Raw genomic sequence first — 24,061 nt, forward strand, 5'->3', positions numbered from 1 at the left:
TGGAAACAGTTGCTCCTCAAAATGGAACTGTTACGTAGAGTCCCATCCATATCAGAGTTAAGCAAAAGTAGGATTCCTTTCTGAGCAGAGGATTTTGTTTCCAATATCATTTCAAAAAGGATTCATTACTTGGAAATCCAAACTCATTTGAGAAAAATGACTCATTACTTGGAAGTCTGTCCCCAATTCTACACAGGGTTTTTTTGGTAAACAACTTCCTCAGACTACACAGTCAGGCCATGAACAGCAGCTTTACAACTCCATTGGCTCCTTCTGTCACATGATCACAGCTGGGCTGAAGGATGTAGTTCCAGTGTCTAACCACTTGGTGGTGCTGGTTCTCCATTAAAACTAAGCTAGCGGTTTCCCCTACTTGCGAGGATGTTTGGGGAGTTTCACCCCTGGGTACTGCAGCCAGAGTTCAAGATGCCTAGAATGGTGCAGCACCTTCTAATCCTAGGGATGTCAGAAAATTTCACCACGAATCTCGGGGAGGCCGAATGCCAGCTCATTTGGCCCCCCGAAATCGGTGGCGAAACGGTCTGCCCCCCCGCCCCCCTGGGATGGGACTTACCTTGGGTGAATCTTCCTGGTGGCGGCGGCCAGTCTTCCGATCAGCTGCCGCCACCGCCATTTCCAGTAAAAAAACAAAAAAACAAAAAAACATGATAGGCTACATAAAGATTTACGTAGCCTATCACGGCTAGATTTTTAAAAAATACCGTGATAGGCTACGTAAATGTTTACGTAGCCTATCACGGCGGATTTAAAAGAAAAAAAACCCACGCATACGCAAATGGTGGCGCCCATGAGCACCGCCATTTGCGTTCCTTATTTTGACACGTCTTAGTCTACATAAACATTTACATAGACTAAGACAGTGAAAATAAGGGGAACGCAAATAGCATAGCGTCTACACTATTTGCGTTCCCCTTATTTTCGCCATCTTATCTTTCGCCTATCATGGCTGACTGCAGGGACACAAACGGCGGTGGCTACGGCCACCGCCATTTGCGGACCCGGCTGGCCAGGATTCGGGGGGGAGGGACAGAGCACCTCCCCCCCGGCCAGAATTTTGGGGGGAGGGACAGAGCACCTCCCCCCCACCTTGAATCAAATTTCGTTAAAAGGTAAGTGACTTTCATACATCCCTCCTAAAGGGTAGATGCAACATTTTATTTCATTTGTAAGGATATCTATATATTCCCTTTTGCCCTCAATACCCAACAAATGTACCTTACAATAAAACAGTAATACTATATAATTCTAATGCGAAGAGAAAACTCTCTGGAAAAGACCCTGATGCTGGGATAGACTGAAGGCAAAAGGAGAAGGGGACGGCAGAGGATGAGATGGCTAGATAGCATCACTGATGCAATGAATATGGACTTGAGCACGCTCCGGGAGAAAGTGGAGGACAGGAAGGCCTGGCGTGCTATGGTCCATGGGGTCACGAAGAGTCGGACATGACTGAATGACTGAACAACAACAACTATATAATTAAAATAAATTAAAATTGAATGTAGATCAAAAGATCAGATGTCCAATAAGGAAAACAAAAATGTTTGTGAGACTGAGAATTAAAAGGCATTTTAGATAATTTCAGTTTTTCCTGCATACAATGACCTAAGGCAAAAACCGTTTCTGCAGCCCATAAAGGAGGACCTTTGAAAATGTATGTACAGAACTGTGAGCCACAAAAAGTGTTTCCTTGATAATTAGGTGTGGAAGATGGGCTACAAATATCCATCCTGTTCACATGTGTTGTTTTAAAATTTGATCCTGCAAAACTGGTCCAATGACACTAGTTGGGCAATCATTGGATAAAAACCAACTAAGTCAAGTAACTTTTAGGGTGTGCATTTGGTTTGAATGATTCCTGAGCCAAATCAGGCTACTTCAGAGAGATTTGGGGCTATTCTGAGGTGAAGGAAATGTGCTTGGAGGCATCTAAAATCAAATCTGGCTCATCATGAAACCTTGGGGATGCTTTGGAGGTCCCAGAGAACTCAGATGGACTCAGACTGCTCATCTCCCCAAGCCCTCCATATTAGGAGTTGGGGGTATGAACAGGAGAGGATGCAAAGTTGTGACTGACATCTCTAGCTTCTGACCAAGGCATAGCATTTCCTAGGTTCCCCTTTTTACTTCTATTCACACTGCTTTGAGGAGGGGAAAGGTGTCAAATGAGCACACAACAAAACTTCAGAGAGTTTTTCCTTCATCTTAACTCCCTAATGCTTTTCCCTAGCCCCTGAAATTTTTGATTGTTATTTACAGAGGGACACTTCTGATGTATGATTCCCCCCCACAAAATACAGGGATGGTAAGTGAAATCCCTTCCACCCTGCCCAGTAAAACTTAAATACTCCTTTTCCCAATACCCTTTATACCTGAAAGTCTGATATCTAGCATGCTACATCACCTTGGAAGGTACTATTCTGTACATAGAGAGATGAGAATATAACATACAAAAGAACTTCAGTTTAAATTACAATCTCTAAAAGAAAATAATCTGTGGCGTTTCAACTTACTCATTGTTCAATCATTATCACTCAAAACTTGCTTGGTTACCCAAGCAAGATACATAGGTTTTATTACCACCATGCTGAACAAAATATGTACTAAAAATTAGATGCCATTTCAAAGTTTCAGTATTAGATCCTCTTTTTTATTCAGATCTGGCATTTGGGGATGAGGATGCAACCCAATAACCCCCAAATGCAGAAAAGATATAGAACACCTACACAACGACCATATATTTCCCTTTCATGTGCATGTAGGTTGGCACAAAGGAAATGGAAATCTTTACAATGAAATGGCCATGCATGTGCATTATTCATTCATCACTAGTCAAAGCCTATGTATTTTCTTAGGTACACTGAGAAGATAGAGAGTGGCTAGAATAGCATCTAAATGTCCTTCGCTACCAAGGCCAGTACATCGCTTTCATTATTTATGGCTGTACAAAAAATCTGTAGTGAAATTTCAGATGTCATTTTTAAGTTTCATCATCAGATGCTCTTTTTTATTTAGATCTGGCCTCCATACAAGAATGTAGCATTTGGGGATAAAGATGCAACCCAATAACCCCAAACTGGAGCCCAAGATAGAGAAGACCTGCACGGCTACCATGTATTTCCCTTTGGTACTCAGATACGTTGGCACAAAGGACACCCAAACACTGCAAAACACCAACATGCTGAAGGTGATCAACTTGGTTTCATTGAATGCCCCAGGCAGCTTCCTAGCAAGGAAAGCTACAGTGAAACAGACAGCAGCCAGAAAGCCCATGTAGCCAAGAGCGGTATAAAACAGGATGACGGAGCTTTCATTACATTGCAGGATGATCTGCCCATGTTGGGAATGCATGTCAGAGTCTGGAAATGGAGGAGAGATTCCCAACCAGAGAATGCAGATGCCCACTTGAACACCAGAGCAAGAAATTACAACAGAATTTGCCAAACTCTTCCCCAGCCATTTCCTCATCCTGTTCCCGGGCTTTGTGGCCATAAATGCCACCACCACCATGAGGGTTTTTGCCAACAAAGAAGAAACAGCAACTGAGAAGATGCTGCTGAAGGCGGTTTGTTGGAGAAGGCAGGTCACCTTCATGGGCCGACCAATGAATAGGAAGGAAGACAAGAAGGAAAGCAGGAGGCAGATGAGGAGCACGTACGTGAGGTCACGGTTGTTGGCTTTGACTACTGGAGTTTCTCGGTATTTAATGAAGATTCCCAAAAGAAGACCAGTGGTTAGGGACAAAAGAAGGGAAAAGAGAGCTAGGATGATCCCCAACGTTTCTTTGTAGTTCAGGAAGTTTATAAGCTTAAGAACACACTGATCTCGGTCCTTGTTTGGATGCTCATCATCTGGACACTTGTTGCAATGGGCTGCATCTGAAAAGAAGAAGAGCAGCATTACAAGAATTTAGTTGCCATCAATTACAGCTTATATGCCACAGGACAAGATGAAGTCAGGGATCTGGGGGAGGGCATGAACTAATGGTGTGAAATGAAACTGAGAAAAGGATCATTTCAAAGTTCATTGCTACTATATGTGGTGACAGCTCCAGCTTTAAAAAACCTCATCATTTATTGAGGTAATCACAAACCTGAATAAATGTGTCATTGTGGCATTATCCTCTCCAAAAGTGTCTGACTGTGAACCTCTGGGTGGGAATTGCCTTGTTGGCCATAGACAATCTATTGCCAATATCTAAATATTCCTCATAAGTGGGTGTGTGAGTCTCATTAGAATGTGTGCAAGTTTGTAGGTCTAACTAGGTCTGACTACAGCACATTACATAACAGATTCATTTGTGTAAAGCGGACAATGGACGTATGAGTGAAAGCACAAAAGGGCGGAACCATGGTTCATACTGAACACTTTTCCAACTGGCTACTTTTCCTGTGTTAACACTAGGGATGGGGGAGAATTTCTCCCGAAACTTCGGGGGGCCGAGTGCCAACGCATTCGGCCCCCTGAAATTGGGGGTGAAATTCTCCGCCCCCCCCAGGATGGGACTTACCTTTCACGAATGTCCCTCCCGGCGGCGGGTCCTGGCGGCAGTTCGGCGGGTGTTCGTCAGGGGCGGGGGCAGCAGCCAGTCTTTCGACCGGCTGCCGCTGCCGCCATTACAAGTGCAGTAAAAAAAAAAAAACATGATAGGCTACGTAACGATTAACATAGCCTATCACGGCTAGATCTCCAAAGTCAGCCATGATAGGCTACGTTAATCGTCACATAGCCTATCACGGGTGACTTTGAAAAAAAAAAAAAAAGCGCGTACGCAAATGGTGGCCCCCATAGGGAGCCGCCATTTGCGTTCCTTATTTGGTCCCGGTAGTCTACGTAAAGATTTACATAGACTACAGGGACCCAATAAGGAACGCAAATGGCGGCGCCCTATGGGGGCCGCCATTTGCGTACGCGTTTTTTTTTTAAAGTGACCCGTGATAGGCTACGTGAAGATTAACGTAGCCTATCACGGCTGACTTTGGGAATCTAGCCATGATAGGCTATGTAAATCATTACGTAGCCTATCACGGGGGTGTTTGTTTTTTTTTTCGTGGCCAGGTAGACGGGGTGCTTCTACCCGGCCTGAATTTCGCCAGCGAGGGATGGGGCGCCTCCCCCCTGGCCTGAATTTCAGCCAGGCGAGGCAGGGTGCCTCCCCCCCCTCGCATGAACTTCGGGGGGAGAAGCGAAGCACCTCCTCCCCACTGCGAAGCAAGCTTCGAGGACAGGTAAGGGACTTTCGTCTATCCCTAGTTAACACAGGATACTTATTTCAACTCACTTTGTGATATTAATTAGTGAATACATTGGTAATTAAGTATACACAAAGCCAGAAAGGATCCAAAGATTAATAAACCTTCTCCAAACAGATGTCAGTGGATGTTTGCCCTGTTCAATGACAGCTTTTTGACATGGAGTCACCTACCTTCCTGAGTAGAGATTGTTCCTTCTGCACATGGGGCACAAACGTAGCAACAGATGGGCTCTCCTTCCTGAATCATCTTGGCGTATCCAGGCTGACAACTTTGGGTACATCTAGAAAAGGGCACAGTCTGGCCATGAAGAGGAGAAGCATCAAGGAAAATGTGTCAGTCTGGAGGTTTCATTAATATCAGTGGAAATTAGTTACAGACTTGGAAAGGGCATAAGAAGGAAGCCCCACCCCTGATTTTATCACCCTTGTTTATCAGCCCTATTTTTGAGAGCTGTATTTGTGGGTGGAGGTTAGTGATGTCAGAGAAATCCACCACGGACTCAAATGAAGCCAGATTCTTTGGAATCCGGCCTCCACAATCCACAGTGGAATGGCTCCACTTACCTCCGCTCCAGGAGGATTCTGGCTGGAATGGCACTCCGGCTCCATAAATGTCTGCAATTAGGTTAAACTGAGGGCTTTAGGGCCGTAAGTGGCATCCACTACACCATTTGCGGCTGTATTCCTCCCAGCGATACAGTAATGGTGGCCACCATTACCGTGTTGCCAGTGCTCCGGAGTCGGAGTGCCGTTCTGGCCAGAATCCTCCTGGAGCAGAGGTAAGTGGAGCGGTAAGGAGCTGGAGTGCAGCTCTGCACAATCCTCATGGAGTGGAGCCACTCCAGAGGATTCTGGGGGGGGGGGACGAACGGATCACCTCCCCCCCAGGTGGATTCCCCACCAGAACGGAAACTGGGGAATCTATACATCCCTAGTGGAAATAGGGAGAACTAGGCATCAAGCTGGTACTTTGAAGGCACACTTAATTGCACTAAGATATCCCACATGTTCTTCCTTAGGGGCAAAGGCTCTTCCTTAGCGCCATAGTCTTCCTTAGGGGCAAAGGCTCTACATATGTAATAATTCTTGTAAGCCCACTTACACAAGAGTACACCTTAATATTCCTTACAAAGTATATTGAAACTAGATTTTTGAGGAAGTGTGATACGGCTAATACCCATACTGAAGTCTATGATGTCAATCATTGTTCATTGATCCAGCTGACCCAGTTCAGGAGAATGAGCAGAGCTGAACTCCCCGTCACTCCCTCCCAAGATGTCCAAGGTGATTTTGACAGCAAAAACAGAGCTGAGATTCCACTCTCAGTAGAAGGCATTAATCACTTCCCAGTAGCAGCTCATCAGCCCTGTCCAGCTGTATGTTGTAATGAACCAGGACAGACAATGGCCAAGCAGACTTGCCTCACTTTTCCAATATGCAAGGCTTAGCGGTGCTCTGGACTCATCATCTGACTACCCATGTCTTGGTTGAGGCAGATGTGAGCTGTTCTACCACCAAAGGGTCTAGCAACCAGGGTGTCCGGTGTGGTGTCCACAGGTACCAGGATGCTTTCAGCAACCTGTTGGCACCCAAGAAGCCCCGTATCCCACACTACAGAAAGAAATGATAGAGTAAAGCCATGTGACCCCCTTTCAACTGTGAACTTACTTGTTCAGGATGCCTCTAGACCCATGTGAGCTAAGAGGCATTCTCAGCAAATGAAGGTGGCAGCCTGGGCTTTGGGGGAAGTGCACCAAAACTGAGTGTTAAAGTGAACAAAAGGAAAGTGCTGCACCTTGGGGGCAGGGGGAGCAATGGTGATGATGCATAATGGTCAGCGGAGGAATGAGCACAATGGTGTGGGGCTGTCAGGAGGTTGGGATGGATTACAGGGCAATGGTGGAGTTACTTGCCTTTTGGCCTCGCCACTTTGCCTTCTGTGAAAGCGGTGTCATGGGACAGCTATGCCAGCAATAACAGCACCCACAGTACTTTGCGAAATTTCAAACGTGCCCTCAAGCCCAACAATTTTGGGGACCCCTGGCCTAGCAAACTTCACAGCAGACTTCTGAGGGTCCCTTAAAATCATGCTACACCCTTTCTGTTCATACGCACTGTGTTATTTCACTAGACATGAATGGGATAGGTAGTACAGCTTTCAGTATCACACATAATACCTAATAAGTGATACAGCTTAAGGCTGCAATCCTCTTCCCACTTTCCATTGAACTCAATGGAAAGGGCCCACTGAACTCAATGAGACATAATCCAGAGTAGACATTGCCTGGTAGGAGATATTGAAGGGCATCACAAGAAACTAGTATTTCTCCCCACCTGGTTAAACCACCTGGGCCACCGAATGGCCTTCTGATCAATGGTGAACGTGATCTCTGAGGCTGCCCCTCTCTCTATACTCCCAACGGCCAGTCTAGCCATCGACTTGTTTGGAAATGCCATCCAGTTCACAATATCAAAGTTCGCTACCAGATCCCCATTCTCATCCAAAGAAGCCGCATCGTTGGACGTATTGTAAAGCTGGAAGTTTCTCAGAAAACGATGAAGCTAGAATGACATAAGAACCCTTATTTTCTATAAGGTCTTCTTGTTAGGCAAAGTAGGGCAGTTCTGGTCAGTTTCTCAATCCAACCAGGTAATGATTTTATCATGACACACATACTGTAACTCCATCCCTAGATCACTGTAATCCCATCTGACACAAAAATGAGAACCTGACTGTGTCATATTACAGCCTTGGACAGCCCTATGTCAGCCATGTAATCCGAGTCACTCCCAACAGCGCACCTACTGCATGAAATGACCCAACACAGGAGAAACTGATAACACCTCTCAGACCACCTCAGCTAGGTAAGGCCAGGAGTTCCCCATTTAATCCTGCCACAGACACTAAAAATTGGAGGATTGCTGACCAGGGCACCTGACCACAGGAACTCTGCCTCCCCATCCCTGCCCAAAGCTGGGTTCAAATCCCCTCTCTCCCATGAAGTTTACTGAATGAGTATTGGACAGACTCTAGCTCTCAGCCGAACCTCCCTCACAGGATTGCTGTGCTGCTAGTGAAAATGGGGAGGAGGGCCATGAATGCCACCTTGAGCTCTGAGGAGGAAAGGTGGGTGTTGTATTTTAATAGCTGTAGGCACGTCATTGTTTTGTAAAGAGTTGCATCCCTAGAGGGCCCCAGCGGCTGGGAGGACAAAGGAGACAGGGAGGGAGAAGGAGAACAGGAGGAAGTGAGGAGAAAATAAAAAAAAAAAAACACATAGAACGTGACGATGTATAAAGGAAGTGAAGTTCTGTTTACATCCTAACCTTGTCTGGGTCCTCCTTACTGAGACGAAATCACCAAAGTGGGTGTGACGTCCACCCCGCCTTTTACTCTGGCTTTCCCCTATTATCACTTCTAGGGATGGTGGAGAATTCCGCCATGGATTTCAGTGATGCCAAATGCACTGGCATTCAGCCCCCCGAAATCTGTGGCAGAACAGCTTCCCCCCCGCCCCCCCGTGGATTCCCCCCCGGGACGAAGCTTACCTGGGGCAGATGTTCTGGCAGCGGTGGCTGGTCTTTCGACTGGCTGCCGCAGCCGCCATTTGTGTCTGCTGTTTGCCATGATAGGCTACATAAGTATTTACGTAGCCTATCACAGCAAGCAAAACAAAAAACAAAAAAACCCCGCGTACGCAAATGGGGGCGGCTACAGCGGCTGCCATTTGCATTCCCTTTTTTTCGCTGTTTTAGCCTACGTAAGCTATTATGGTGGGGGAAAAAAGGGGAACGCAAATAGCGTAGTGGGTGCTATTTGAGTTCTTTTGTTTCGCTGTAATAGCTTACATAAATATTTACGTAGGCTAAAATGGCGGGGAGGGAAAGGACCGCAAATAGCGCCCACTACGCTATTTGCATTCCCTTTTTTTCCCACCATAATAGCCTACATAAATATTTACGTAGGATAAAACCGCGAAAAATCGGGAATGCAAATGGCAGCAGCCGTAGTCGCCGCCATTTGCGTTCGCTGGTTTTTTTTTGGCCTGCCTTGATAGGCTACATAAATAGTTAGGTAGCCTATCACGGCAGCCTGGCTGGACGCAAATGGCGGCCGCTACGGCGGCCGCCATTTGCGTCCGCAGCAGCCCGTCCGTGGCCAGAACTCCGGCTGCGGACGGCCCTGGCTGGCTGCTCCGCGGAGCTGTTGCGGAGTGGAGCCAGCCAGTCAGGATTCCGGAGGGGAGGACCGGATTGTTTCCCCTCCCATCGAGTATTCCGGGGGGAGGGACAGAGCGCCTCCCCCTCCACCGCGAATCACATCCACGAATAGGTAAGTGACTTTCGTACATGCATAATCCCTTCACACCTAGGATAATAACCCTAAAGAGGGGGATGTCACTTCCAAGTCACCTCTACCCAGTGACCTGGCTTATCTTTTTACCCAGCCACAATTAATGCCAAGTGTGTCAATACTATTAGGAAGTGAGTGCTGGCTATTATGTTTTTCTGAATAAGGTAGCATAAATGAAGACAGAGCTCTGGCACTTGGATTTAACTCAGGAAAATAAAATAAACATATATTACTTATTTTATTTATTTATTAAATTTATTAATCACCCATCTGGCTGGTCACCCAGCCACTTTGGGCGACATACAGCATATAATAAAACAGTTTAAAACAATAAAATTCTACAATAAAAACGTTTTCTAAAATACCCTAAACCACCCCAAATGCCTGTGGAACAAGCACATTTTTAATGCATGGCGGAAGCTCATTAAAGAGGGGGCATGGCAGAGTTCCCTAGGGAGGGAGATCCACAGAGTCGGGGCCACCACAGAAAAGGCTGTATTGTTAATTAGCCTAAACCTGCCTCACTACCCCACTAAATCCTCCCTCCCCATCCAAGATGGTGCTCTGTTGAACTCCAGACCCCATATGAGGAAACTACCAGTCAAAACGGACATTAAACCCTCCTGTGACATCACTCACTCCCCTCTCCCCACACACAGAACTAAAATGGCTGATCACGCACAAGCCCCATCTGGTCACAGTTAACCCCTTCTCACCTGTAATACTTTCCTGCAAAACTAAACACATTCATATCAACAAAACAAAACAGAGCAACATAACAAGCAGGTGACTTTGTCACAGTGGGTTATAAATATAATAAGTCAAATAAATAAAATCTATGAAGGACGAGGAATGCCTGCCATGACTGTACCTGTTGACATCCCAGCTTGTCTCCACACACCACTCTCATCTGAGCTGGCTGGGACGAGTATGCAGCATGTAAGGTCCGTGCCACAGCCTGGATAGAATTGTAAATACTGTAGGCATCTTGGGATAAGATCCTTTCAATCACATCCTGGGGCAGGTTCTCCCAGTTCTCTTTTTCTCTGCATCTTTTCCAGAGTTTCACAGACAACACATGCCTGGAAGAGAAACAATGAAACAGCCTCTCCCCGAACTGCATGACATCAAAGACTAATTGGTTGAAGTTGCCATATTGTGACCTTTTGTGTGCCTTGATTAAAAAACTGAAGGAGACATGGGTGTGCTGGAGATCAAACACTTCCTTTAGTACTCCCACACTGAGGTCCAGGAAAGCTGTTGCAATCCAAACTTTCCCCACAGTTGATTTTTTTCTCGTTTCAACTACACGCATTAATGCACCTATTCTAAAGATGATCTGAGAGTTCACTGGACAAACAATTACATTGACCTGAGTGTCCATTAAGTTTGAAATCATGTTCAAGTTTAGTCTTCCCCAATTCAGCACTGGGATGCTTACTGAGAAGGCAATGCAAATCCCATTCTTTAAGCCCAGAGGTGGGAAGGTGCTCAGGAACCTCTCTCCACTGTCATTTTCTGGAGCAATGAGACTGATCCACATCCATCTAAAATGCAGGAGCAGCTTGACAATCCCCATGTAAGGAGGTTCTTGTTTTGGGACCATCCGGTAGAAAAAAGGCGACTTTTCTCTATCCTCTGGAACTTGACTAATGACACCAAAATTGACCTGTAAGGAGAGAAAGAAATGGGTGTTTTGTCTTGCCTTTAAAGTCAGAATTCAGGTGTTAATTTAGAATGATTACTAAGCAGGGATTGGCTACCACTTCACTACTCTAAGGTAGCAGACCTTTCCGAATTTCAATATACCATGAATGTTTAATTCTCTCAGACCTCCTTTTAGCATGTTTTATCATTTCTAACCCACTCACTGGTTCCCCACAAATCCCTTTTTCCTCTTTCCCTTCCTTCCTTTCCACACCATACCCATCCCAGCTACCAATTTCTGTCAGGGCTTGCATACTGGATATTTCTCTTAAGCACACAAGTTTAAACCTCCAAATCAAAGAAATAAAGGACTTTCAGATGTAATTCATAGGACACATGCTAATTTTGAATTCCCCGTTGAGAAATTCATGCTGACCATACCTTTTTCCGGCCCTGGACACCCTGCCGAGGTGTTGTCCTATATAACCTGCATACTGTGCAGTAGGGATGTTCATTGGAATTGGAAGAAGCCTGAAGCCTGGCCACATTTGGACCATTTCTGGTACTTCCCAAGGTGGAGCAGCCTTCCGTCTGAAGCTGCCAGAACTGAACTTGGGCCAGAAGGAGGTTTTCTTTTGATTTATGCTTGGAGACACAAACATTCTGTCTCCTCATTGCTCCTCAAGTAGCATTTTTGGGTTTCCTTTCTCTAAAATGCTGATGAGCAGAGGGAAGGAGGGAGTGTGGTTGAGTGACTGACAGTTCTACCTACTTATCCTAGGACATGTTCTACCAGGGGCTCCAATCATTGTGCTTTGGAGGACAGCAAAGATGGGGCCATGGGATGTCCATTCTTCCAACACCAATCAGGCTTCTCTATGAAAAAGGCTTTAAACGGTGTTTTGTTTTTTGTTTTTTTAAACAGACCATAGTACATTTACCATATATATCCCTTTACTGTACAAATATGGGGAGAATCCATTGGCTGCATAGGGGTTGTGTTTGTATTGTATTTATAATTGTATTTATTTTATTTCCCCTAGTCTGAGGAAATGCTTTGACATATATTGCTGCTAATTTCCCTGATTATGATATACGTATAATCCCATATTGTATAGAAATCAGATGTTTTGACTTTGCCTAAGTTCAGTTGATCTGTCTGTTTTTTTTCCTGACATGGCCATTAGAACAACTCTATATACCAAGTTTTCCGAATTAGAGGTTCTGCAATTGTCCAACTCTTAACTATGACTTCACAGGCTGCCATTAGCATGAACATGATCCTTAGATGTCACTGTGGCCGTTTGTTGGTTCAAGGTTTAAGATTGTTTATAGAGCCAATTCTGGTGTAATGTGTACAGTGTGATGCATAATGTTTGCCATTTCTCAGACTGTGATGTTACAAAACACAAGGGCACATCCCCACCACATAGGAATACCGCAGCCTTGCCAATTCCATTTTTTCCTACAATTCTTTTTTTCCTGAGTCTGAGCCTAGCAGCTGCAGGTCCAAGGGTCCAAGAGTACCAAGCAGGCCAGCACAAACATGGATCAGGGAAAGGCAAAGGTCTTAACAGTGCAGGTCAAAAGCTTCCAGGTCCCAAAGCAACACAGCTGACCAGGAGCACGTGGAACGAGTCCAAGTTCAGTCCAGAAGTACTCATGACAGGAAGCAGCCCAGAGCTGAGTCAAGGCAAGGAGGCTGGATTCAGGAAGTCCTGGCCAACAGTGCTTCCAGCAACTTTGTCAGCCTTACTGCTGCTTTTATGCAGAGGCTGCCAGAGCCACACCCAAGCCTCAGCTGTGAGCTGCTAGTGACAGCAGCTGAAAAGGTCCTCCTTGTGAGCACGCCTCCCATGTGCAAGTAGAATGTGTCTTAAAAGGAGGCCTCTGGCTCAGTCTAGCACTCCGTCTGAGTTCCTGTTTTTTCAGGTGGTGTCTATCCCAAGAACTTGGGATAGACACCACCTCCATGTCTCCGCCTCCATGTCTGAGGAAGAGTCCTTGTCCTCAACAGGTGATTCCGTCATGGTCTACTAGCAGATCCTGGACATTGCTTGCAGTGGGTGGATCCTAGTCTTCCAGTGCTTCCGCTGAGGAGGAGTCTTCCAGTGGGGGCATGAGAGATGCACTGGCGAAATATACCATGAGTCTAGCGATTCTAATGAATTCTCCCTGACGATGTTTGATACAGTTTAATTTGACTGAGTCATTCATAAGGTATCTCATGAGGGCAGACCTGTGTTTGGACGAGGGGAGACACTCCCCCCCACCAGGCCCACTGTAGAAAAGATGACATCAGGGAAGCATAGCCCCATCTTGAAGTCATTCCTACGTTTGTCTCCCTCTCCCATGTGAGATGCACAAAGAGAGGGTCTCGGCTGGTGGTACCAGGGACAGCAGCTGCTTCTCTCAGTGCCAGAGGAGTCCCTGGCTTCCCAAGTCTTCTGGTTCCATGCAGAGCTATTCGGCTGCTGAACCTGGTGAGGACCATGTCAGGCTGCCTGGCATCCATACTGTTATCTCCAACCAGAGGGTGGAGATATATCAGCGGGGATGTGAGGGGTGGGGGCTGTGTGATTTGCCTGTGCTAGGAAGACTGGCCGCTCATCCCAGCACAAGCAACTCAGCCCCAGTATTAGGCCTGCGGGTCGGAAGTTCTTCCCCCCAATTTTCCCTTTACATTTTGCTCTTCTGTTATTCTAGTGTTATTTCCTTTATTATTTTTAGTCCATCTGACATTTTTGTGTCTATTTCAAGAAGATGTTAATACATTTTAGAGATGAATCCTTTTCCATATATTCCAATAAAATTCCTTCAAATTTCATGATACTTCTGATTGTACTTTGTCACTTTGTAATAAGATAATGCATCTCAATTTTGCTTATGCATATAAACAAGAGCAAGATACAAAGTGGAAATGAATTGGGTTATGGGAAATGTGTGATTTCTTTGGAAATGAAACTACTCTGACAGTGGCAAAATTAGAAGCAAAATCTCACGGAATGCAAATTAATTTATTTATTGCATTTATATCCCACCTTTTTTCCTCTTGCAAGGAACCCAAGGCAGCTTACATTCTCCTCCTCCTCTCCATTTTATCCTCACAACAACAACCCTGTGAGGTAGGTTGGGCTGAGAGTCTGTGACTGGCCCAAAGTCACCCAGTGAGCTTCCATGGCTGAGTGGGGACTAGAACCTGGATCTCCCAGCTCCCAGTCCAACACTCTAGCCACTACACCACGCTGGCTCTCCAAATGAATTGGATTCTCCTTCATCAAAACTATTAAAATGTTTTTCAGTCATCATAACTCCATAAACCCTTGAAATACCCTATTGATTTTTTTTCAGTTTTCTCGGCTAGGACAATCTCTGTGATGTGTTCCATCTTCATACTGACAGGCCAAAATACTGGGGGAGAGGAAAGGGGAAGCAAATTATTCCCCCCTTCCCAGAAAGTGAGGGCACCCTTTCAACATGAACCACTACACTGATCCTTCTGAAACTATGCAAAGTGCTTACCTAGTGAGAATATAAAGAGATCTAGCAAAAAACACACCAGCAACTATTTGGTAGGATATTCTCCTTCTTAGTAACTGATATGCCTGCAGATATCATCCAATTCTGGCAAAGAGAAAGAAGTTATCCTCATTTTAGAAAAATTGCCATGAAAGTCAAAGGGAGGCATGGGTTTCTGAATTTCAGCTCAGGTTCAGTATCCAAGTTGAAGTGGATGGCCACTGAATTGGTCCAAACAGAATTTGGCTCTTTCTGAAGTACCAAATCAGGGGCCAAGCAGAATCTGGGTTCAGTACACACCTCTACTGTGCAACGGTTTCCCCCTCTTTCCCTAGCAGAGCTCACCAGTGATTCCTTGTCCTAGGATGGGATGGCAGGAAGGGGAATTTTGCACTGTGTATGCAAACGGACAGAGATTTACATTACAAAAAATGTACCAAAAGTGAAATATATATATATATATTCTGTGTGAATGTGTGCTTGTGTATACACATACACATGCACACACTCACACACATATAATCAATCTTATATTATTATTATTATTTTTTTTTGTAGTTACATATTTCAAATATTTATATCCCACTTTTCAGTTTTACAGCTCCCAGGATGTTTTACAACAATCCAAAAAAATATGACTTAGGATTCAGCCTGAATTTGCCAAATTTAAGTCATATTTAATCCCATTTATTACAATGGGATTGTGTGTGACTTGAGTACATTGCTTCCAGATGGGGATTTTTGCGGGATGTACAGAGGATGATGCCTTCACTGTGTAACCCTCCTGTATTTCCCTATTGCTTCTTCTGACAGAAAGAAGTATATTAACAGGGGTGCGGGGAATGGAATGCCTTTGGAATGTTACTGCTTGGAGCCCTCCATCTGGAGGAATCCTTAGTCTGGATTCAACCCAATATCAAAGACTGGAAACTCACAGCATACTCTGCACTGTTTCAAAAATCACAAAAAAAAACTCCATGCAGAGGTGAGAGGTGGACAAAAGACATGGAAATATGCACAAAAGTGCAAGTAACATCTCTCACAAACCACATTCAACTCTTTTGATGAGCACTGCCTGTCTCCAATCTTACTTGGTGATGCCCAGCCCATGCCACCTTCTGGACTTCTCTGGAGAGACTGGAATGTGAAATTAGTTTCCGCTTGCATCCCCATTCATACCTGTGGGATTTTGAAGATATTGAGCATGGTTGAAATCTGCTGGGAGAGTTCAGAGTCAGCACCTTGAAGAACTGCAACCAGGCTATTCTGTCTCACACAGCTGTAGTTGGGAATCTTCTGCTCCCCGACAGAAATCAGGTCTGTCATGGCCTCATAAGTCATTCTTGCATTGAAATAGTTTTCGTAGATGCTGTAGCCCAGGGTGATATTGGGCAAAAGCTTCGGATTCTGGTTGATCTCATGAATGGCAAAAAGGAAGGGCAGGACGTACCAGTACCTCATGTTTTGCTTACTGCAACAAAAATCGATGTCATCAGATTTTCATCCTCTGTTCAATTACATTACATTAGAAATGGATGGATTTTACACTTAGATCTCCCATTGAATTGATGCCAATGGAAGTTTTCTTTGCAATGCAAAGAACAAGGTTATCTTGTTGGGACCATGGCAGAGAGGAAAAGGGTGAAACTCCCCCAGCAAAAGCCTAGCAGTCCTGAGGCAAATTGCAACCCGCAGTGTGCATTTGTATTAAGTGTAATAAATGACATTTCTTATCATGTTTAGTTTGTCCCTCCTGCTAACTCAGATACAGACCTGAGAGCACCAGGGCTGATCCCAATATTAACGGGTCTGCAGACAGGATATCTCTTTGCAACAAAATGTGTAACCCTTGGGCTCTGAACAATAAAACCAGGTCTGGTTGGTGAGTACACTCCACTGAAGGACAAGGCTGTGCAGAAGCTTCAGAAAACTAGGGTTGCTGTCCTTAACATACTTCCAAGGTTGTAAGGCCCATTGGACAGAATGGATATAATGATGCACAGGATCATTGGACTGTAGATCCAAGTGAAGTATATATTGAAGAGGTTCATGAGATGGTGGGGCAGCATTAGAGGAAGAAGGGAAGCTTTGGGGGTATTTGCTACTTACAGGTGGGAAGCTCCTTGGGAGGGAGAAGTAAGCCGCAAAACTAGAAAGGAAAGATAGAAGTAGAGTAGCCAGGCAATTTGTTTCTATCCTGGGGCAAACTCTGGTCTCCCCAGACACACTGTGCCTAGGATACTTATTCCTAAATCACACTGGGCCTCCTGAAAATGTCTGACTGAATGGGAGCTCATGGTGGTATACATGGTCCCTCTCTCCCCATTTTATCTGGACAACAACCATGTGAGGTTGGTTAAGCTGATGGAGCATAACTGGCAGAAGGTCACCCAGTGAACTTCATGGCTGAGTGAGGATTTGAACCTGGGTCTTCCCTGTCCCAGCAATTGAAACACACTCCCCAGCAACACATCAGCTCTCCATATATTTGGCAGAGTCAAGTGAAGGAAGCATTGGAAGTAGAAACCCTTCAACTCCCCAACCAGCTTGCAGATTGTGCCAAGGCTGTATACACACATGGCTCCACCCTTCTCAGAAGAAGCATCACTTCTTGAGTCCAGACCCTCCTTTGCTCCCACCATCAGAGCAATACTGAAGGCTCTGTTCTGCCTGCCGTAGATGCCATATTCTTTTCTTCTGCAATATGCTGCTTGCAGGTACTTCTAAAGCAGGCACTTCAGTTAACAGAGCACAACATTTGCCTTCATTTGCCAGGACACCGAACCATGCAGGCTTTTACTCCCTGTAATAGCATATTCAGGGGGTGAGGGCCAAAAGAAATGGAGCCAAAATGGAGAGACTGAGAAATATGCAGGGAGCAGCATGCTTGGGGAAACGGCAAAGCTTGCAAAAGTAGAACAGATCTCCAGAAAAAAATCCCCAAGGAGGACTCAGCATGTTCAGTACCCACAGATTTTGAAATGGAAAAGGCAGAGGAATGGAATGGAACATCCTGGAGGAGGGCACAGCTGACTGGCAACTGGAACAGGAGAGAGAGAGGAACTGGAACAGAGAGGTCAGGGTTGGAGCTAGGGTATTTTAGACTCTGGACTTAATGGTCTTAAGCCCCCACTTCTTAAGATTGTTGGAATAAGCAACATCCATTCGTTAAAACCCAGAACTAAACATATAGACAGGAAGTGTCATATTTTAAGAGATTAATGGAACAGGGGTTTATAGACCTGCAGTTCTACCCTGCGGAAGATACAAGAGCAGAGTTCTAATGAAACATTTATCAGGGGATTGTCACTGTAAGGGATGGAGTGAATGGGGTCAAATGGGTTAAGTGTTTGTCTACTGAGAAGGGGTGTTGGAATAAGCAACAACCATTGGTGAAAACCCACTGCATAGAGAGGAAAAGAACTGGTTGAAAAGCCACTACATGGTTAATGGATGTCAGGGTTTGGGATGCTGCTTTTTGTTTCACTTTTACCTACTTTGCCTACTCTAGATATTAGAAGAAGATGCCTGTTACTGCTAACTGAAGGTCCTGTTCAAAGCTTGCATTTCTTTTCTGCCTCTTTTTCTGTGGTCAGACTAAACTTACTCTCAAACAAGATGCTGTTGCCAGTCCTGACAGAAGCAAAGAAACTTGATAAGTGCCAGTGGCAACATTTGAAACTGCAGGCTGAGTACTAACTATATGTTAGTGCGTTAGTGCCTTAGCATTTACATATCCTCCCTGCCAAACAACAACAACAATAAAAAAATGCCTGAAGTAAACCAAGCAAGACAAAGTAAGGCTGAGATGTAGCCAACTCATTGACCATGCTCTAAAGGACAGCTGGAGAGTATAATTCTTGGCCCATCACTGTATTACTTACAAGGCAAATCTGGGAGAGGGGGGCTCAAAAAAAACGTGCAGAGAATGTTCAGTATTTGCCGTAGATATGATCCCACTAATCAGGTACTCTCCTGGCCGGTAATAATTGAACGGGTCTTTTCGATCATTAATCAAATTCAGTGGACATTTTGCTGTAAGTGTCACACAGGGAACAAAGGTCAATAGAGTCAGAAACAGCAACAACATCACACTGGAGGGGTCTCTTATATCCTCTTTCTCCCTCTCTTCCATGTGTGCAAACACATACACACACATGTCTCAGAGCCAGCTAGTTAGAAGCCAGACCGACTCACGAGAGCTCAACCACAGAGACTGTACTAATAGAGAAGGAGTCCAGCCACGGCCTCAGATCTGAAGAGGGTGATATTAAACCACACACTGGCATCACACCTGCTTGCCTTCCCTGCATCTCCCCCCAGGATCTCGGAGGCTCAGGAGATATTTATGCAGCAGTGTTTCAGGCATTGTATGTGAGGTGCTACCAAGTGTGGCTTTTGATTTGAGGTTTCTCCCATCAGGTTCAAATGTCATGTTTGGAATTAAAGACCCCTTGAGCTTTGATGAGAAGCAGAATAAATAACCATGATTTTTATAATTATAAAGGAGCATAAAATCACTCTTGCAAGCTTGTTGACTGGGCTTCATGTGCAGGTGCCTATCTGGAGAAAACATGTTTCAGTGCACTTCTATTTCATACAGCAGTGAGGAAACAGTTCAGCAAAGTTTGAATGACCTGAGCCAGTTAAGTTTATGTTCTGTATGATTTTAAATGCAACCAACAGTTGCTGAATGTTTTTTTGCTTGGTTCTTGAATAAAGATGTTCATTTCAACACTGGAGTTGATTTAGGGCGCAATCCCATGCAGAGAGGTGGCCACCTAAATGCAGATAGGTGGCCACCTAGAGCTCTAAGAAGGTAAGGTTTCTTCCCACGCCTAGTGCTAACCACTCTGCTGGTCAACGTGCGTGGCACCATCGATCGCAAAACACAACCCCAAAGCCTAGGGCCCAGATGAATTGGAATGTATCTGTAGTTCTGCTTCCAATAGTAACTCCTTCCTCTAGAAGGAAACGCCATTGAATGTGTTAAGGAAATGCAGCCACACAAAAAGATCCTCTTTCATGGCTGATGATACCCGAATGCGATGGTGCGGCAAGCGCAGACCCCGCATGGCGTTACAAAGGCATCTAAGGAAGGCCCTGCCAGGGGCAACTACCCGACAGGCAAAATTAAGATGCCCAACAACTTCCTGCAATGCCAACAGCGTGACTTTCTTAGAATGAAGCATGTGCAGAATCCTGTCCTTTACAGCCTGTAATTTGTTGGCCGCGAGCCTACACAGCTGATTCACAGAGTCCAGGTCTATCTTCTATGCCCAAAAACTTAATAGTGGGGGAAGGGCCCTCAGTTTTTTCCCCTGCCAAAGGAACATCCAGCTCATTTGCAAGGGCGGAAAATTCACGCATTGGCTGCGCGCACTGAGGGATGCCGGATGGGCCCACAAATAGGAAGTCATCAAGGTAGCGCTAGGGGTGTACGAAACGCCACTTACCTGGCTCCGCCGGGTTCCGCAGGTGGGGGGAGGCAATCTGTTCCTCCCTCCGGAATCCTCGACGGGGGGGAGGTGATCCATTCCTCCCCCCCAGAATCCTGCCTGGCCGGCTGTGCTCCACGGCCAGGCCGTGGAGCTGCCGGCCGGGCCAACCCACAACGGGGCCTCCAGCCACTGCCGGGCTGGTGAGGATGCAAATGGCATGCTGAGTAGGGGATGCCATTTGCGTCCCTATGGTAGTCCATGATAGGCTATGTAAATATTTACGTAGCCTATCACGGCTAAAACGGGAACGCAAATGGCGTCCCCTATGCCATTTGCTTTCCTGCTTTAGCCGTGATAGGCTACGTAAATATTTATGTAGCCTATCATGAGCTACCATAGGGACGCAAATGACGTCCCCTACTCAGGACACCATTTGCATCTGCACCAGCCTGGCAGCAGCCAGAGCCACCGTCGCCGCAGCCGCAGAGGTAGGCTCCGTTGTGTGGGGCTTTCGCGGGGTGGAGGGGTGGGGGGCTCCATTCCGCCATGGATTCCAGGGGGCCAAATTCACTAGAATTCGGCCCCCCTGGGATCCGTGGCAGAATTCTCTAACATCCCTAGGTAGCGCACGACGCTATGGGACCCGGTTTTATCAATCACAGCCCATTCCAAAAAAGGAACTGAACTTCTCAAACATAGCACAGGACACAGAACATCCCATGGGTAGGGCCCTGTTGACATAAAACTGACCAGAAAAACTGAATCCCAAAAGGTCGAAGGCATCGGGGAAAATTGGCCTGAGGAGGAATGCGTCTTTAATGTTGCATTTCCTCATGAGGACCCCAGGGCCCAGTGCCTTCACCATGGATACTGCCACGTCAAACGGGGTGTAGTGAACAGAGCATAGGTGCATCATTCACGGACTCCCCCCTGGGGAAGGACAAGTTGTGGATCAACCAGTATTTACCTGCAGCCTTTTTAGGCACAATGCCCAAAGGGGGGACCCTGAGGTCGGGGAAAGGGGGGGAATCAAATGGACCAATGACCTGCCCCGTGCCCACTTCCTTATTGATCTTATCTAAGACCAGCTGTTCGAAACCTGCAATAGATTTCTGATTCCAGGAAATTTGGGCCTGGCGTTGGCCCCGAAACGGAATCCTGAAACTCAGGGAAAATCCCTCTTCCAAGTAGCGGGTGTCCTCCCAGAGTGGGTAGCACTTCAAAAGGCGCTGTAGCGGCCCCAACTTAATTGGACTGGGCCCCTTTTGGCGAAGGTTGTGGGCTGCCCCCAGACTTCCTACCACCCTGCCATTCCCGATTTGGGCTCCGTTGACCTTTGGCCTTTGGGCAGCCAATGAAGGCGTGTTGTCCCGCACAAATGGAGCACGCATGGCAAAATCTGCATGGGTTTTTAAAGCAGATGCCCTTGGAACCAAACTCCCAACAGAGAGCGCGATGTTGAACCAGCTGTCCCGCCAGCCTTAGGGTCTGAGGTGGGCGTCGGCTTAGCTAATATGTGCCCACTATCAGATCGCTCACCAAAACCCGGCCTGGCAGGGGTCATAAACTGCAGCCAAAGATCCTGATCTTTGGTGTCCCATCGCAATGTGGGGTCAAATGCTGCCCGCATATGAAAGGATTCGTCATAGGCCAGCCAGGCTCCACCCTCATATTCGGTATAGGCTCTATATATGATATCCAAATACTTAGTGAGGACCCAACCATGCTCTGGGTGCTTTTGCTGAATGACACCCATATAGATTAAGAAGCCGGGCAGCCAGTTTGCCCAAGTGTGTGACACCTTCTCACGACTGACCCTCTCCTGATCCCTTTCGCCAGATTTCTCTCCCTCCTTTGTTTCAGACTCTTGGAATAACAGGGAAAAGACATCAATGAATTCTCCCTGGAGTATTTTCTCTTTTGTTGCTGGCAATAGGTGATATCCCAGGGGAGTGGATGTACCCCTGGTCAGGATTGCCCTTTTCTCTACCTGGGCATAAGGGTCCTTGCCGCCCGCCCCAAGCTCCTCGGAGCTCTCACCTACGGGGCCATGCCATACAGCTGCGCAGGCAGCAATGGTGAATGGAGCATGTGGAGGGGCCACCCCAGCGCTGGCTGAACGAGGCTCAGCAGCCAGAGGGGCCACGGGTGCTCCCCCCCATCAACCCCGCCAGTGGGGTTTGGAGCAGGGACAGGGGCCCCCTGGGGTTGGGCAGATGCAGGGATGCCTATCGTAATGGCAGCCCCACCCGGTGCGGCATGGCTTAGCGCCAGGAGTGTGTAACCTGGGCCGAAGCAGTGGGGTGGTACACTTGGTGGAGGGAACCCTGGGATGCCCTCTGCTGGTGTGTGAAAAGGCCAACTCATCCCTGCCATAAATGGGAACCACCCGTATGGCAGGAACTGGTTCCAGCTGATTGGTGGCACTAACCCCCCAGGTACCGGAACCTCACCTGAACTAGGGATGGCGGAGAATTTCTCCCTGAATCTCCGGGAGGCCGAATGCCAACGCATTCGGCCCCCCGAAATTGTTGGTGAAATTCTCCGCCCCCCCGCCCCCCCTGGGATGGGACTTACCTCCTGCGAATGTCCCTCCCGGCGGCGTTCCGGCGGCGTTTCAGCGGGGGTGGGGGCGGCCGCCGGTCTTCAGACCGGCTGCCGCTGCCGCCATTACAAAATAAAGTAAAAAAAAACCACACCCGTGATAGGCTACATAACGATTAATGTAACCTATCACGGCTAGATTTCCAAAGTCAGCCGTGATAGGCTGCGTAAATCGTTACGTAGCCTATCACGGGTGTTTTTTTGGTTTGTTTTTTCACTTTGTATTTTGCAGCCGGGGAGACGTGGCGCTTCTCCCCGGCCTGAATTTCGGCCAGGCGAGGCGGGGCGCCTCCCCCCCCAGCCTGAATTTCGGCCGGGCGAGGCGGGGCGCCTCCCCCCCCGGCCTGAACTTCGGGGGGAGAACCGAAGCGCCTCCCCCCCACCGTGAAGCAAGCTGCGGGACCAGGTAAGTCCCTTTCGTACATCACTAACCTGAACCAAGGTTGTTTGCAATGTTAGGGATCTGGCTGTGGTCCAAAACTGCAGGAGCCAGTGAGACGGGTGCCAGCAACCCTTGCACTGCGGCTGCTCTGAAAGTGAGCATGCGGGCGCTGAGGCCGGTGCAGATGCTGTTTGCCCAGTGACGACCTCCCTGGAAGCCTCGATTGCTTCCAGCCTCTCTGAAATAGATAGCAATAGATCCTTGCGAGCTTGCCCTCTAGTAACCCTTGAACTCAAAGTCTGGGGAGCCCACCTGGCAGGGGTGGTTGAACAGGGATCCCTAAGTCTCACTCAGCAGCCTCCAGTCTGACCAGAATGAGGGCCATGTCTTGATCCTCATCGTCGGATGAGGAAGAGTCGGCCCTACGGAAGTGGCGCTTACCTGGGGGGCAGGGGGCTTCGGCCGGGGAGCAAGCGGCTTTGCCTTTTTTACCTCCCAAACCCTTCTTGGGCGGCATCACTGTGTGTTGGGAAATGTGCTAACCAACTTTGGAAGGGAACCCTGGATGAAATGCACTTACCCTACTTCCCTTCAAGAAATTTATGTGTGTATATATTTGGAGTGTTTCCAATTTCTTTATTTCTATAATTCTTATTTAATTATTGGTAATATTATTATATATTTATTTAATGTATTTTTTTCATTTGTTTTGATGATGATGATGATGATTTATATTACATTGCACCCTATTAACTTTCCAGGCAATGCCTTGTGCCGTACAATAGCTCCCCTCAAACCACCCCCTTGTTTTTTGTTTTTTTGTTTTTCCTTTTCTCCTC

The 24,061-nt window shown here is 46.7% G+C and overlaps 1 protein-coding gene across 1 annotated transcript; it reads right to left on the reverse strand.

The window, feature by feature from the left end:
• Positions 1-2,550: 2,550 nt before the first annotated feature.
• Positions 2,551-23,739, reverse strand: LOC146355540 (vomeronasal type-2 receptor 26-like). The gene is made up of 13 exons (XM_084829934.1): positions 23,573-23,739; positions 23,273-23,460; positions 22,199-22,297; positions 21,776-21,856; positions 21,204-21,635; positions 20,987-21,106; positions 18,993-19,050; positions 15,975-16,164; positions 11,071-11,298; positions 10,501-10,746; positions 7,610-7,837; positions 5,447-5,573; positions 2,551-3,899 (listed from the first exon to the last, which is right to left on the reverse strand). Exons 1-13 carry the CDS (start codon positions 23,737-23,739, stop codon positions 2,989-2,991), a joined length of 3,075 nt encoding a protein of 1,024 aa, XP_084686060.1. The 3' UTR covers positions 2,551-2,988.
• Positions 23,740-24,061: the final 322 nt, after the last annotated feature.

Source organism: Heloderma suspectum, chromosome 2 (genome assembly GCF_057233095.1).
Source record: "Heloderma suspectum isolate Gila_16-S chromosome 2, 16-S_ref, whole genome shotgun sequence".
Classification (NCBI taxonomy): Eukaryota; Metazoa; Chordata; class Lepidosauria; order Squamata; family Helodermatidae; genus Heloderma; species Heloderma suspectum.